The 16,936-nt window shown below is 43.5% G+C and overlaps 1 protein-coding gene across 1 annotated transcript in view; it reads right to left on the reverse strand.

Moving 5' to 3' along the window:
* The window catches only part of LOC115197088 (phosphatidylinositol 4-phosphate 3-kinase C2 domain-containing subunit alpha), a 49,586-nt gene extending 34,915 nt beyond the window's left edge, over positions 1-14,671 (reverse strand). Inside the window, exons 1-2 of the mRNA XM_029758272.1 lie at positions 14,572-14,671; positions 1,154-2,409 (exon numbers count right to left, since the gene is read on the reverse strand). Coding sequence (XP_029614132.1) covers positions 1,154-2,320 — 1,167 coding nt within the window. The 5' untranslated portion in view covers positions 2,321-2,409; positions 14,572-14,671. The remainder of the gene's footprint in view (positions 1-1,153; positions 2,410-14,571) is intronic.
* Between the last annotated feature and the right edge of the window lie 2,265 nt (positions 14,672-16,936).

Raw genomic sequence — 16,936 nt, forward strand, 5'->3', positions numbered from 1 at the left:
GATTTATGTTTTGGAATATTTTTATTCTGTACACGCTTCCTTCTTTTTACTCTGTCAATTAGGTTAGTGTTGTGGAGTCACTACAATGTTGTTGATGCATCCTATCACAGCCATTCAATTCTGTAACTGTTTTAAAGTCACCATTGGCCTCTGGTGAAATCCCTGAGCGGGTTTCCTTCCTCTCCTGCGTGGGAAAAAAATCAAGGGGTGTGAATACTTTGAAGGCACTGTAGCCACCCACAAACACACATTTGATGAAAGATAACTATGGGGCTGGAACCGATAAGGGGTGACTGGGTCTGTAGGTCACTCTGCGCTGGCCTCGCTGGTTGAGAGTGGTGCTTCGCCCGGCCACACTCAGTCTCACACTCGGTCTTAAATGACAGCGCCTGCTGCCATGGCAACACTGGGTCGCTATGGGGCTTCTCAGATGAGTCCGCCATGGGGCATGTTGGGGAGCTGTATGATCTTGTCCCTGCTTAGGCAATACCAACACTAAGTACAGCGAGGCAGACAGGCTTGGGCGACACACATGGACACATACTCCATATTGAAGAGCACACAATATAAGGGGTATAATGTCACCAAGACGTTGTCTGTATCATGTACGGTTCAAGGATCATAGGATCTTACAGGAGGTATGTATAGGTCTAAAAAGGTCATAAAATATTTAATCACATTTTTTTTTATTTGTATTGTTTGTGATACAAATGTAAAACGAATATAAAACACCTTCCTCCCATAGCATTTTATATATGTTAGAATTGCCAGAATATTTTGAAATACCAAAAATATTTTCCGCTACTGCTGGCTTAGAATTGCCCTCACAAGGTGTGGGCATTGCAAGGTGTGGAACGTTTACTGGGCTAAAGGTATGTGCTATGGAAACCAAAATGGATGTTTTGGCAGTGCCGGTATGATGTCATTGATGACGGACTTGACCCGGTTGTTTTGGCTGGGCTTTTGATGAACCCTTTGATATTTTGGTTCAGCTACAATCGTACCCATTTGTTTAGGCATTAATTATTTTGGGTTATTTTGAATGAGCCATGATAGATCTTGATTAGGCTGTTTAGGCTGTGGTGTGGTAGTGTACAGATTTTCTTTGGAGAGAGATTGTACGATTTTTTTACCGTTAGATGACTAGACGTACCTGATTGTTTGGCTTTTGCTGTGATGAGGATGCTGGGATAGTAAGGGAATGGTTCCTAGTGACCGCTGCCCCCGTCGACGACCTCCGGGGCTGAGAGCGACCCGCGAGTTTACCCGTCACCTCCACGGGTGGACTGCTGCCACCAGCCACACCCTCTGTCTCGTCGAGCAGCACAGCATCCCAGGGGTCCCCTCCAGCTGGCCCTCCCACCACCATTACTGTACCGCGCGATGCCAGGGAGGAGCCCTCCTCGCCCTCGGCTTTGCGCTTGTTGAGTGGGTCCAGGTCCAGCCACTCGAAGCGGCTGAAAGCAGGGGATTCCATGGCAGGTTGTGGTGGGTTGGGCGCCAGGGACGCGATGCTGGTCGACGAAGAATCCAGGTCAGTGCTGGCCGACCTACCGTTCTTCAAGTATTCCGAGGTACTGTGGATCTTGTCGAAGAGCTTGGCCATCTCCAGGGTGACGGTGGGCTGCTGGAACACCATGGCCCCGGGCTGCTGGATGGGAGTGAAGGCCATGAATGAGGTCTGCGGGCCGGGCAGGCCTATGTACGGCGGCATGGCCGGTGAAAAGCCATTGTGGAAGGAGAAGTTTTCGGGGTTAGGGAACGGAGCAGAAGGGAACATGGGAGCCTGCTGGTGGGTGGGTGTAGACACGCCCGAACTGGAGAGCGTGGAGAGCATGGAGGGCGTCCACTGGCCGCTGTGGAAGGGCGAGGGGCTGCAGGTGGCGTGGCCCCCCGGGTAAGAAGCGCTGAGGTTAAACCCCAGCAGCAAGGAGGGCCGCGAGGCCTTGCTGCTGTTTGCCCCAAAGCTGTCGTCCAGCAGGAGCTTCTCTAACTCCTGGTTGGTCAGCTTGTCGACATCGATGTCCCGGAACTTGTCCTTCTCTGCCTGCATCTTGGCCTCGGGGAAGACAATGAGATCCTTCTCCGGTCGGTTGCTGGAGGAAGGAGTAGGCCTGGGAGCGGTGGCAGGATGAACTTTGTTTTGTGAGGAAGCAGAAGAGGAGGTGGAAGAGGAGGTCGCCGGGAGCGTCTGTCTCTTCTCCATTTGTAGTTTCGCTAAGGCCTCCGCCTCCATACGAAGGGCCTCCTCCTTACCCACAACCCCCTTTGGCTGGGCCACATCCAGCTTGAACCCATTACCACTGGATATCTGGGCCATGGTGTCAACTTGAGGGTGCCATGTACGCAGAGTTTGTAGTTCAGCTCTGGTGTCAACAGGTCAGACAAGAGTTCAGCTTCTTCAAACACCTGGAAAAGTATGGGAAAAGACCACAAGTCACAATACAGACATCACCAGGAACATTGCACAACCATGAAGTGGTCTGACAGGAATTTGTTCTGCATTTAGTGAGCGATGTCCATAGCTAATGGCAACGTCTGCACGACTAAAAACAAGCTGATACTAATGCATTTATATTGTTCCATATATAATTACAGCTAGGCTGTTTCAAATCTATTACCAAGATATATCTGTGTTTAAAACACACTGGACCTTTGACTGTGGCTTGTACAAAAATCTAAGCACAAGACCAACTGACATCCTGAAGTATCACCATCCTTCAACATGGGGGGGGGGGGGCAATTCCGCAGTAACAGAGTGACGCTGAGACTCACTGTTTCCACTTTCAAATGTATGCCAAGCAAAAAACATGACAAAGTTTAACAAACCATACACGTTAGGAGTGACCCCATTTAGTCCACTGGTCTATTGTTTGGTCGATAAGCTGTTGGTCGACCGAGATTTCTTTAGTCGAGCAGTCGCAATCCGTATTTTTTTCCTTATGGTGCACAATACAATTGCCTGATTCGTGCCTGTCTCAGTGGACTAATCCATCGCGGAGGTCACGGGAAAGGCACAGTCCATCTGTAAAGTATTCAGACCCCTTCCTTTTCCACATTTTGTTACGTTACAGCCTTATTCTAAAACAGATTAAATTAAAAAAATGTTCCTCAGCAATCTACACACAATACCCCATAATTAAAGTCAAAAGCTTTTGCAAATGTATTACAAATAAAAAACAAATACCTTAATTACACAAGTATTCACACCCTTTGCTATGAGACTCGAAATTGAGCTCAGGTGCATCCTGTTTCCATTGATGATCCTTGAGATGTTTCTACAACTTGGAGTCCACAGGCACATCAGAGTGTCTAGTTTGAGAAACAGACGCCTCACAAGTCCTCAACTGGCAGCTTCATTAAATAGTACAAGCAAAACATTAGTCACAACGTCAACAGTGAAGAGGCGACTCCGGGATACTGGCCTTCTAGGCAGAGTTGCAAAGAAAAAGCCATATCTCAGACTGGCCAATAAAAAGAAACGATTAAAATGGGTAAAAAGAACACAGACACTGGACAGAGGAAGATTGGAAAAAAGTGTTTTTGACAGACGAATCTAAGTTTGAGGTGTTCGGATCACAAAGAACATTCGTGAGACGCAGAAAAAAATTAAAAGATGCTGGAGTTGTGCTTGACACCATCTGTCAAGCATGGTGGAGGCAATGTGATGGTCTGGGGGTGCTTTGGTGGTGGTAAAGTGGGAGATTTGGACAGGGTAAAAGGGATCTTGAAGAAGGAAGGCTATCACTCCATTTTGCAACGCCATGCCATACCCTGTGGACGGCGCTTAATTGGAGCCAATTTCCTCCTACAACAGGACAATGACCCAAAGCACAGCTCCAAACTATGCCATAACTATTTAGGGAAGAAGCAGTTAGCTGGTATTCTGCCTATTATGGAGTGGCCAGCACAGTCACCGGATCTCAACCCTATTGAGCTGTTGTGGGAGCAGCTTGACCCTATGAAGTGCCCATCAAGCCAATCCAACTTGTGGGAGGTGCTTCAGGAAGCATGGGGTGAAATCTCTTCAGATTACCTCAACAAATTGACAACTAGAATGCCAAAGGTCTGCAAGGCTGTAATTGCTGCAAATGAAAGATTCTTTGACGAAAGCAAAGTTTGAAGGACACAATTAAAAATCATTATTTATAACCTTGTCAACGTCTTGACTATATTTCCTATTCATTCTGCAACTCATTTCATGGAACAAGGACATTTCTAAGTGACCCCAAACTTTTGAACGGTATGCATACATACAAGTGATGCACCAACATTACATTCTCGGCCGATACCGATATCCGATATTTTCCTTGCCAAAAAAAAACGATACCGATAACCGATATTTAAAATTTTTGCTGCCTTGTAGGCATTCTAGTACAGTTAAATAGTTAACACACACATATCGACGCAGCGGTCTAAGGCACTGCATCTCCGTGCAAGAGGCATCACTACAGTCCCTGGTTCGAATCCAGGCTGTATCACATCCGGCCGTGATTGGGAGTGCCATAGGGCGGCGCACAATTGTCCCAGCGTTGTCCGGGCCGTCATTGTAAAAACAAATGTGTTCTTAACTGACTTGCTAAGTTAAATAAAGGTCACACACACACACACACACCAAAAAGTTACTTTGTTGATATTTACGTATGTCCCCATCACCAGTAAAACATAATCAAAACCTATTTCTTTCACTTACTTGCTGTGCTGTTTCGTTATTCATTTGTTCAGTCGTTTCATTCTCAACCAGGATTTCTATGGAACGCTGTTTGGGTCTTTACGTGTCAAAAAAGATACGTCAAATAGCACGTCATCTGTTTCAGTAGGTATAGCTAGCTATAGCTAACTATATAGCTAGGTGTCATCATCTAAAACAACCCTAATTTATAACACAGTTCTTATTTGATGAATGGTGGTCGGACCCATCTATGTGAAGCTAGCCACAATAAGGATTAGCCACAATAGTGGACTTTGCGGATGGCCTTCAAAATAAAAGTATTTATATAATTCTACTATTTGTATTCATTTGCATCACTGTCAATTACATTTTATTTTGAAGGCAAACCGCAAATTCCACTATTGTGCCTAATCCTTATTGTGGCTAGCTTAACAACACAAAACCCGGTCCAGTCGAGCCTCACTAGCCAGATGAAGCTAGCTGACTGCTTATAACGTTAGCTTTGGGCAACAGGGTTAAGTAGCTGGGTAGCGATTTATTTTCATGAAATTAAATTTCAACTGGCAACCTAGCTGATACTTTCTCAACAAGGATTCCTAAATCATTGCTAAGAATAATGAAAATGACTGCAGTTTCTACTGGTCATTGTTTTCAGGCTGGTTGTATTTGTGCTAGCATGCTACCAAGCTAAAGCTAGCTACCCCAGAAGTTGCAGTCTAACAAATTATACTTTACTACCAACTAGAGGTCGACCGATTATGATTTTTCAACGCCGATACAGATACCGATTATTGGATGCCCAAAAACCCCCGATACCGATTAATCGGCCGATTTTTTTATTTATTTGTGATAATGACGATTACAACAATACTGAATGAACACTTATTTTAACTTAATATAATACATCAATAAAATCAATTTAGCCTCAAATAAATAATGTAACATGTTCAATTTGGTTTAAATAATGCAAAAACAAAGTGTTGGAGAAGAAAGTAGAAGTGCAATATGTGCCATGTAAAAAAGCTAACGTTTAAGTTCAAGCTCAGAACATGAGAACATATGAAAGCTGGTGGTTCCTTTGAACATGAGTCTTCAATATTCCCAGGTAAGAAGTTTTAGGTTGTAGTTATTATAGGACTATTTCTCTCTATACCATTTGCATTTCATATACCTTTGACTATTGGATGTTCTTATAGGCACTTTAGTATTGCCAGTGTAACAGTATAGCTTCCGTCCCTCTCCTCGCTCCTACCTGGGCTCGAACCAGGAACACATCGACAACAGCCACCCCTCGAAGCAGCGTTACCCATGCAGAGCAAGGGGAACAACCACTCCCAAGTCTCAGAGCGAGTGACATTTGAAACGCTATTAGCGCGCACCCGCTAACTAGCTGCCATTTCACATGGGTTACACCAGCCTAATCTCGGGGGTTGATAGGCTTGAAGTCATAAACAGCGCAATGCTTGAAGAATTGCGAAGAGCTGCTGGCAAAGCGCACGAAGGTGCTGTTTGAATGAATGCTTACGAGCCTGCTGCTGCCTACCATCGCTCAGTCAGACTGCTCTATCAAATATCAAATCATAGACTTAATTATAACATAATAACACACGGAAATATGAGCCTTTGGTCATTAATATGGTCGAATCCGGAAACTATTATTTCAAAAACAAAACGTTTATTATTTCTGTGAAATACGGAACCGTTCCGTATTTTATCTAACGGGTGGCATCCCTAAGTCTAAATATTCCTGTTACATTGCACAACCTTCAATGTTATGTCATAATTATGTACAATTCTGGCAAATTAATTACGGCCTTTGTTAGGAATAAATGGACTTCACACAGTTCGCAATGAGCCAGGCGGCCCAAACTGCTGTATATACCCTGACTGCTTGCACGGAACGCAAGAGAAGTGACACAAATTCATGTTAGCAGGCGATATTAACTAAATATGCAGGTTTAAAAATATATACTTGTGCACTGATTTTAAAGAAAGGCATTGATGTTTATGGTTAGGTACATTCGTGCAACGACAGTGCTTTTTTCGCTAATGCACTTGTTAAATCATCACCCATTTGTCGAGGTAGGCTGTGATTCGATGAGAAATTAACAGGCACCGCATCGATTATATGCAACGCAGGACACGTTAGATAAACTAGTAATATCATCAACCATGCGTAGTTAACTAGTGATTATGTTAAGATTGATCGTTTTTTATAAGATAAGATTAATGCTAGCTAGCAACTTACCTTGGCTTCTTGCTGCCCTCGCGTAACAGGTAGTCAGCCTGCCATGCAGGCTCCTCGTGGAGTGCAATGTAAGGCAGGTGGTTAGAGCATTGGACTAGTAACCGGAAGGTTGCAAAAATGAATCCCCGAATCCCCCCTGAACAAGGCAGTTAACCCCCGTTCCTAGGCAGTCATTGAAAATAAGAATGTGTTCTTAATCTGACTTGCCTAGTTAAATAATGGTGTTAAAAGACACTTTTAAAAATACAAAAATAAAATAAATAATAAATTGGCAAATCGGTGGCCAAAAATACCGATTACCGATTGTTATGAAAATTAGGGCCAATTTCAAGTTAATTGCCATTCTGATTAAATCGGTCGACCTCTATTACCAACTCAGTATAGTAAACACATCGTTCGTGGCCGGTGTTTGCTTGCAGACTTTTTTGTACAGCTTCGACAGTGCTACTGTATCTTTTTTGACACACAAAGACCCAAACGGCTTTCAATAGTATGCATGTCGTGAAGCTAATAGCAGTGACGCCATTACTGTGTAATTACAGTAGTTCAACATCTGAAAAATAGCGCACTTGGTAGTGTGTACCGGTGCTCAACCAGTCGGTGAAAGCTAACATCACCCCCGACAGAGAACAGTTGATTGTCAAGGGCGATGAATGCCATTACCTTGGCTTTAAATGGATTTCGCCTTTGAGTCACCTCGCAGAAATCTTCTTACTCTTTCAAATGACTGCTCGATCCACACTGCAGACATTGTGGGGGCTAGGTTAGGAATGCTGTGTTGCACGCGTAGCGCAAAATCTTACGTGGCGTTATTACGTCATGTACCTACGTTATATAAACTTAGCAAAAAAGAAACGTCCCTTTTTCAGGACCCTGTCTTTCAAAGATTATTCGTAAATATCCAAATAACTTCACAGATCGTCATTGTAAAGGTTTTAAACACTGTTTCCCATGCTTGTTCAATGAAACATAAACAATTAATGAACATGCACCTGTGGAACGGCCGTTAAGACACTAACAGCTTACAGACGGTAGGCAATTAAGGTCACAGTTATGACAACTTAGGACACTAAAGAGGCCTTTCTACTGACTGAAAAACACCAAAAGAAAGATGCTCAGGGTCCCTGCTCATCTGCGTGAACGTGCCTTAGGCATGCTGCAAGGAGGCATGAGGACTGCAGACGTGGCCAGGGCAATAAATTGCAATGTCCGTACTGCGAGACGCCTAAGACAGCGCTACAGGGAGACAGGACGGACAGCTGATCGTCCTCGCAGTGGCAGACCACGTGTAAGACCTGCACAGGATCGGTACATCCGAACATCACACCTGTAGGACAGGTACAGGATTGCAACGACTGCCCGAGTTACACCAGGAACACACAATCCCTCCATCATTGCTCAGACTGTCCGCAATAGGCTGAGAGAGGCTGGACTGAGGGCTTGTAGGCTTGTTGTAAGGCAGGTCCTCACCAGACATCACCGGCAACAACGTCGCCTATGGGCACAAACCCACCGTCGCTGGACCAGACAGGACTGGCAAAAAGTGCTCTTCACTGACGAGTCGCGGTTTTGTCTCACATGGGGTGCTGGTCGGATTCGCGTTTATCGTCAAAGGAATGAGTGTTACACCGCGGCCTGTACTCTGGAGCGGGATCGATTTGGAAGGAGGGTCCGTTATGGTCTGGTCGGCAGGCAGCCTAGTGGTTAGCACGTTGGACTAATAACCGAAAGGTTGCAAGATCAAATCCCCGAGCTGACAAGGTAAAAATCTGTCATTCATATACACACACACACACACACACACAAAAATATATGCACAGAAAATATATGGGGGATTGGAAATGATGCAGACAATTACATTGAAGGAAGCCACAATCTAGCTGCAATATTAAAGCTGATCTACACACTCATTTCTTTTATTTTTATAATAATAAAGGGGGGACAAGGTGGCCTGCTGTGGTGGAATGGAGTGCGTGTGTGGGGGTTTGTAGGGGAGAAGGTGGTCAAAGGTAAGGGGGCCAAAGTGGTGAAGGGCTTTGTAGGTCAGAAGGAGGATCTTGTAATGAATGCGTTGGGAGATAGGGAGCCAGTGGAGTTCACGAAAGGGGGGAGTGCTACCAGGACGTAGTGTGGGTGAGGAGTCGGGATGTAGAGCTTTGAACCATTTGAAGCTTATGGAGGGAGCTTGAGTTGATGCCGGAGAGTAGTGAATTGCAGTAGTCAAGATGGGTGGAGATGAATGCATGTATGAGGGTTTCAGCGGCAGGACAGGAGAGGGAAGACCTGACTTTGGCAATGTTGCAGAGGTGGAATTATGAGGATTTGACAGTGTGTCTTATGTGATGGTCAAAAGATAGTGTGGAGTCCAGAATGACTCCAAGCTTGTGTGCATGGAGGGAGGGAGAGACAGTGAGGGTGACGTTTCTAGCTTTGGTGAGGGTGGATTTTGTGCCTATGAGGAGGAGTTCCATTTTATCACTGTTGAGCTTGAGTAAGTTTGGTTGCATCCATGTTTTTATTGCAGAGAGGCAGGATTCAATGTGGGTCAGAAGTAGGTTGAGGAGCGATTTGGTGCCGAGGTATATCTGGGTGTCATCGGCGTAGCAGTGGAAGTCAAGGTTGAAGTGACGGAGGATCTGACCAAAGGGGAGGATGTAGATGATGAAGAGTAAGGGACCCAGCACAGAGCCTTGGGGGACAACCTGTACAACTGCAGCTGAGGTGTGGCCATTGAGAGAGATTTAGTGGGTCCAGTTGGTGAGGTATGATTGTAGCCAGGAGAGTGCGGTGCCCTCAACACCCAGACCCTCAAGCCTGGTGAGGAGGATCTGATGTCTCACCGTGTCAAAAGCAGCACTCTGGTCAAGGAGAATCAATATGTTGTACAGTACTGAACGATACTCTACTTTTCTTTACTGCAACTGTGGTTTGTGACTATGATTTCCCATTGTGGCCAATTCAATTGCAGTCATTCTGTTACTGATTTTTTTCCCACTCATCGATTTTGGAAAGGAAAAGAAGGATACCTAGTCAGTACAACTGAATACATTCAAATGAAATGCGTCTTCCGCATTTAACCCAACCCCTCTGAATCAGAGGTGCGGGGGGCTGCCTTAATCATAATTCATAAACAAAATTGTTAGCAGTAAAAATACTATAACTAATAGGGTTGGGCGATATTTGGGGAGACCTCTTCTATGATATGCTACTCTAAATATCGCGATAACCAATATAGGCCTTCTTGCGTCTTGCGTTTTCAAGTCTTGCCATAGACTTTCAAGCTGATTTAAGTAAAAATTCTAACTCGGCCACTCAGGAACATTCAATGTCATCTTGGTAAGCAGCTCCAGTGTGTATTTGGCCTTGTGTTTTAGGTTATTGTCCTGCTGAAAAGTGACTGTCTCCCAATCTCTGTCGGAAAGCAGACGTTTATTTTTTTATCCTGAAGTTATTTTTTTATCCCTAGTCCTTGACAATGACAAGCACACCCATAACATGATGCAGCCACCACCATGACTGAAAATATGAAGAGTGGTACTCAGTGATGTAGTGGATTTTTTTTTGGTGCCTTGCTGCAAACAGGATGCATGTTTTGGAATATTTTTTTTTCTATACAGGCTTCCTTTTCACTCTGTCAATTAGGTTAGTATTGTGGATTAACTACAATGTTGTTGATCCATCCTCAGTTTTCTCCTATCGCGGTCATTAAACTTTGTAACTGGTTTAAAGTCACCATTGTCCTCATGGTGAAATCCATGAGTGGTTTCCTTCCTCTCCTGCAACTGAGTTAGAAAGGATACCTGTATCTTTGCTGTTGAAATTAGTTGGCAGGCGCCTTCACTTCAACATTATTGTGTTTTGGTATATTTCTAATACATTTTAAGACTTTTTTTTAAAGACTATCTGTGTGACCAGAAATCAAAGCCTTTGCTTATTCCACATTTTTAGGGTGGGAAATGGTTGAAAAACATATCTTGCCTTCATTTCTAAAAAATATACACTATTGGCTTTCATTTGACACCCAATTTGATATGCTCCTATAACTTTCACATGTTGCTGCTAATGGGTCCTTTTACATGGAAATGATCAGCGACAGCAGGGAGGAAAGGGAAAATAATTTAAATCTATTTGAGTCATGCTGCCTCAGAAATCCATGACAACCCCACTTACAAAATTATGCACAGTCAGGGTAAAGAGGAGTCCATAAAAGGCCTGTTAAAGTTTAGTGTGCCTGGCTAGCACAAGGACTGTCACATGGGTTGTACACTACAGAACAATGTGTTTCGAAATAAGAACATCCTCCTTATTGATTTGACTGGCTGTAGCTACAGTACAGATCTATGTATTGATTGACTGTTATGCGTATTGCGTTTGTCCTACTTATTTTGCCTGTCTGTGTTAGAGTCGAGAATCAGTTCACACTGTAGGCCAACACACATCAACTGCATGCCCTTTTCATTGAAATTGATTGTCTGTCTCATACAGCTGCAAGGAATGGCCTTGTCATCTGTGGCTTTGTTTCTTGTGAAAACTGACATCACAGTTTATGATCAAACAACCATAATGATATGGGTATGGAGTTAATGAAATGATGATGTCGTATGAGAAACTTCACTGACACAGGCTAAATTTTATTACCATGATGCCAGTGCCTTAGAAGGAATTGTAAGACTTTAACAAAATATTGGATATAGCCGATTTCTTATCTACAAAAGCTCTTTAAAATACAGTTTGTTCTCTTCTGTAACAGATCTCAGTAATGTGGAGCAGGTGGGTGGGTGTAGAACGTCTACAGGCCTATGTGTTGGCAGAAACCGGCAACGTGTGTGCATTTACCGAGTTCCTCAAACGACACAGATCTAAAACACAACAAACAAATTCTTGTCACTGCCCAGTCCCTCAGTCAGATACTCGCTATCAGGCGACAGAAGCCTCTCCTGAGTTTCCCTCCCACCTCCCATTGTGGTGAAGGCTAGCTGTGCCTGGGCTCTCTCTAGCTAGCCTAGCACTAATGTGTGTGAGGAATTTGGCATGTAAGGCAGCCAGGCGGGTCTCTCACTCCCTCTCTGTAGCATTGTGTACTCTATGGCCCAAGGGTGTCTTATCAGCTGTGCTAATATCAGAGCCTGGGCAGAGATTCCGGTGGTGGAAAACCAACCGCAGCAGCACTCAAACATTTGTCTATGAGCTTAGTGAAGCCACATTCTGCCAGACAGACGTCAACTGAGTTTGATCTGGGTAAAGGAAAGAGGTAGGCAGACTGTGGTGGTACTGGATTCATTTTTTGGATTCTTCATCATCATGTAACCCTGCCTCAAATTTGCAGCGTGACAAGTTCTGACCTCAGTCTCCCCTTCAAACAGTAGCTTAAACCCTACTCTGAGTTGATGCAGTGGACAATGGCATCTGTAAATGTTATAGACTAGGCTACATATAGTGAGGGATCAGGCCTATAGACATTTTTCATCGTGAAGCTTTGAACTACCCATCCCATTCAAATGAAGGGTCATTGAAGAAGAAAGAGAGAATGTAGGCCTATGCCATATAAATGTGTGGACATGACTCACCAATACAGTTCAAAACTTAATGTACCCAAATGTCTCTTACGTTTAGCCTACATATTACTATGAGTGGCTACAGAAAGACAGGCTAAACCTTCAGCCACTAAACCTAATCCCCAGAACAAAGGGTCCTGACCTGAGATGCCATCATGTTTTAGAAGCCCTTAAAAGGCAACGGGTAAAATAAAATAAAAAGTTGGAGATAAGGAATAGAAATAGCTCAAAGTAAAAAATAAAAAAAAGATATACCCATGGTGCTGTAAACAATTTTTGGGCCAAATTCCCTAACTACTTCTAAACGGCTCTGAGAACATTGTTAGTTTCCCCTCAAAGTAATTTGGGCTAAAAAGACAGGCGATACTGGGAGCTAGCTACTACCATTCTTCTCCAGTGGAAATGTCTGCTTGACTGGAATAATTTAAGGATGCAGGGGTCAGTTTGGAACTTTCAGAGATAATTTGTTCACTGGATTGAGTAGAATGGTCTCTTTACAAATTGCCTAATAAAAATGCAAGTAGCAGGCCGCCACTACCAATCTGAAGCAGACATACCGGGCAGCGGATCAAGGTAGAAAAGAACATCTTTAAGACAGGACTAAGTAACCAAGTCATGCTTATAGCTTTTATAGATTCAGTTTGTACAATGATGGCCAATGGCTGGGACAAATCTCAAATGCTGATCTTCCCGCTGCTTTGGGTGGAACAGAACTTGTGCAGAACATATGGCTCAGTCGGTAGAGCACGGTGCTGGAAATGCCAGGATTGTGGGTTCGATTCCAGGGGACACCCACACACTTTGGATAAAGGCGGCTGCTATATTATTCACATCTAGCCTATAAAAAGAAACAGGCAAGACTTTATAGTGTCCATGCTTGACAGTACAGTCCCAATAACCTAAACACAACTCTGTCAAATTTTGTCCATGTAAATGAGATTTGAAGTAAAAGTAGGAAACAAAGTGGCAATTGATGATAGGCTAACTCCCCACTCAAAATGTCAGGTCATAACCTCAGTACAATACCAGTATATGCACTTTCATGCTCATGGTTACCAGTTGCAAAATCGCTCACAGACACAGATCCAGCCTTTCCCTCTGGGAGTGGGCAAATAGATATCGACCACTCAAAGGAGTCTTTCTGTAGTACACTACAAACTATACTGCAGTAAGTTTCCCAAAAACAAAGATAATCTTTAGCACTAAAATAATTGATAGGCAGTGGAGGAATGATGATCGTAATTCTAAAAAGTATCTTAATGTTTTTGGGAAGCTCACCCCCTGATCAGCAGCAGCCATGATGACAGCTTAGCAGGATGCAACAGGCAGTTAGCAATAGCAAAGAACAACGCTACAGACTGAGAAGTTTAAGTTAGATGTTCACTGAGGAATGTGCAAAATAACTTCAGCAACTTCTAATTTGATGTTGAAAGCGCTTTGGATTTGCGACTTGATTGAGGCAAACATTGGCACAAATTAATTCTCTGACAGTCTGGGCTACAGATCACATATTTATCTCAACTATCCACATAGGGGCCTACATTGGGGTAAGTATATACCACCAGTCCTTAAAAAAATAAGGCACACCGGACTCGAGCTGAATTCACTTTGAAGCCTACAAGCTCTAAATAGAATTCCTGCCACAAATAATGCTTTGACTTTGATGTACACACATGTGAATTGAAGACTCATCAGATATTTTTTTTTTTTAATTTTTGAAAGTCGACTAACTAGCTAGAACTGATTAGTGAATAAAAGTGTTGTCAACATAGTTTGGCTTCAGTGGATAAGTTCAACTAGACATAGAAATATATCTATATATATTTCAACGTCGAATCAATGTGGACACGCGTGCCATGTGTCTTGGAATAATGTGCTCGAGGCGTCAAACGTTTATGTTCGATGATCAGAAGTTTGCGCATCACTATCATTTAAAGCACTCAGTGACCTGCCAACAAAGTGAAACACAAGAAGGAAGAAACGCAGGATTTTGAGTACGAGCAAGGCTCGAATACCTTACGGATATCTGCCAATAGCTATCGGTATCTTAACTTTTACGTACATATATTTCCGGTAAATAAATAGACATTTCTCACCTTTGAGCGGTACGATGTTTGTAATCATTTTCCTGCAGCTGCAATTGTTTTCCATCCATCCACCCGCTCGCACAGATAAACGTCAGTTCCTGTTGAAGTAGTTTGATCACATTTCACCAAAATCATTTAAAATGATGAAACAGCGTCACCATGTGGCATAAAATACACTAAAATAATAATGCAGGAAAATCTCTGGACCATGTTGATGAAGTTGTCTACATCTCAGCATATATTTTTATTTATTTATGTATGATATTGGTGTTACTGTCGTCAGTGTTCCCAAACAATATGAATAGCAATTTTATTTTGTAGGATCCATTTATAGTCTGTTTTTTTTTATTGATAGCTTGAGAGCTATGAGAAAATAACAAACATAATGCCAGGTAGGTTATTCAAATAACATAACTAGCAATAGTTGTGTCACCTCAAGGAAGTCTCTCTCTCTATCTCTCACACACACAGGCTGTGCATTGCCATCTTGGCACAGAGACTCTAAACGGTTAGTGCTACGTTGGGATCTCAAATACAGGCTACAGCTGTGACGAATGATAGTTGGTTGGACCACTTCCCAATTCAGCATCCCTTTTGACGTGTTTGTGCGGATCACTTTTGTCAAGATGGTCACCGCTTTTAAAAGTTTGTTGCATTATGGGGATATCAAATCAAATTTCAAATCAAATGTATTTATATAGCCCTTCTTACATCAGCTGATATCTCAAAGTGCTGTACAGAAACCCAGCCTAAAACCCCAAACAGCAAGTAATGCAGGTGTAGAAGCACGGTGGCTAGGAAAAACTCCCTAGAAAGGCCAAAACCTAGGAAGAAACCTAGAGAGGAACCAGGCTATGAGGGGGGGGCCAGTCCTCTTCTGGCTGTGCCGGGTGGAGATTATAACAGAACATGGCCAAGATGTTCAAACGTTCATAAATGACCAGCATGGTCAAATAATAATAATCATAGTAGTTGTCGAGGGTGCAACAAGTCAGTAACACAAGAGTAAGTGTCAGTTGGCTTTTTCATAGCCGATCTTTGAGAGTATCTCTACCGCTCCTGCTGTCTCTAGAGAGTTGAAAACAGCAGGTCTGGGACAGGTAGCACGTCCGGTGAACAGGTCAGGGTTCCACCAGGTCTGGGACAGCAGATCTGGGACAGGTAGCACGTCCAGTGAACAGGTCAGGGTTCCATAGCTGCAGGCAGAACAGTTGGAACTGGAGCAGCAGCACGGCCAGGTGAACTGGGGACAGCAAGGCGTCATCAAGCCAGGTAGTCCTGAGGCATGGTCCTAGGGCTCAGGTCCTCCGAGAGAGAGAAAGAAAGAAAGAAAGAGAGAATTAGAGAGAGCATATTTAAATTCACACAGGACACCGGAAAAGACAAGAGAAATACTCCAGATGTGACAGACTGACCCTAGCCCCCCGACACATAAACTACTGCAGCATAAATACTGGAGGCTGAGACAGGAGGGGTCAGGAGACACTGCGGCCCCATCCGGATATAAATTGTCTGTGATCAAAGACCATGAAGTTTTGACTGTAGTTGTCTGCAAGTTTCTGCAGTTGCTCTTAAACAACTTCATCCTGCAGCCATCACCTGCAATGTGGGAGGCTCTATTGTCAACCAATCATTAGGGTGTTTTTGTTTGACCCACGCGAACGTGACCAAAGATGTGACTGAAACAGGAACCAACTTTGTCGCATGGCATGTATGCAGTGGATATGTACAAAATTGTATTTGAATTTTTTTATTTCACCTTTATTTAGCCAGTTGAGAACAAGTTCTCATTTACAGCTACGACCTGGCCAAGATAAAGCAAAGCAGTGCGACACAAACAACACAGAGTTACACATGGGATAAACAAACGTACAGTCAATAACACAATAGAAAAATCTATATACAGTGTGTGCAAATGTAGTAAGATTAGGGAGGTAAGGCAATAAATAGGCCATAGTGGCAAAATAATTACAATTTAGAAATGAAACACTGGAGTGATAGATGTGCAGAAGATGAATGTGCAAGTAGAGATACTGGGGTGCAAAGGAGAAAAAAAGCAATATGGGGATGAGGTAGTTGGGTTGGCTATTTACAGATGGGCTGTGTACATGTGCAATGATCGGTAAGCTGCTCTGACAGCTGATGCTTACAGTTAGTGAGGGAGATATAAGACTCCAGCTTCAGTGATTTTTGCAATTTGTTCCAGTCATTGGCAGCAGAGAACTGGAAGGAAAGGCGACCAAAGTAGGAGTTGGCTTTGGGGATGACCAGTGAAATATACCTGCTGGTGCGCGTGGTATGAAGCGAGGGCCAGCCAACGGCAGTCATTGGTGACGAATATGAAGCGAGGGCCAGCCAACGAGAGCATACAGGT

The sequence above is a fragment of the Salmo trutta genome, chromosome 7, assembly GCF_901001165.1.
Source record: "Salmo trutta chromosome 7, fSalTru1.1, whole genome shotgun sequence".
NCBI lineage: Eukaryota > Metazoa > Chordata > Actinopteri > Salmoniformes > Salmonidae > Salmo > Salmo trutta.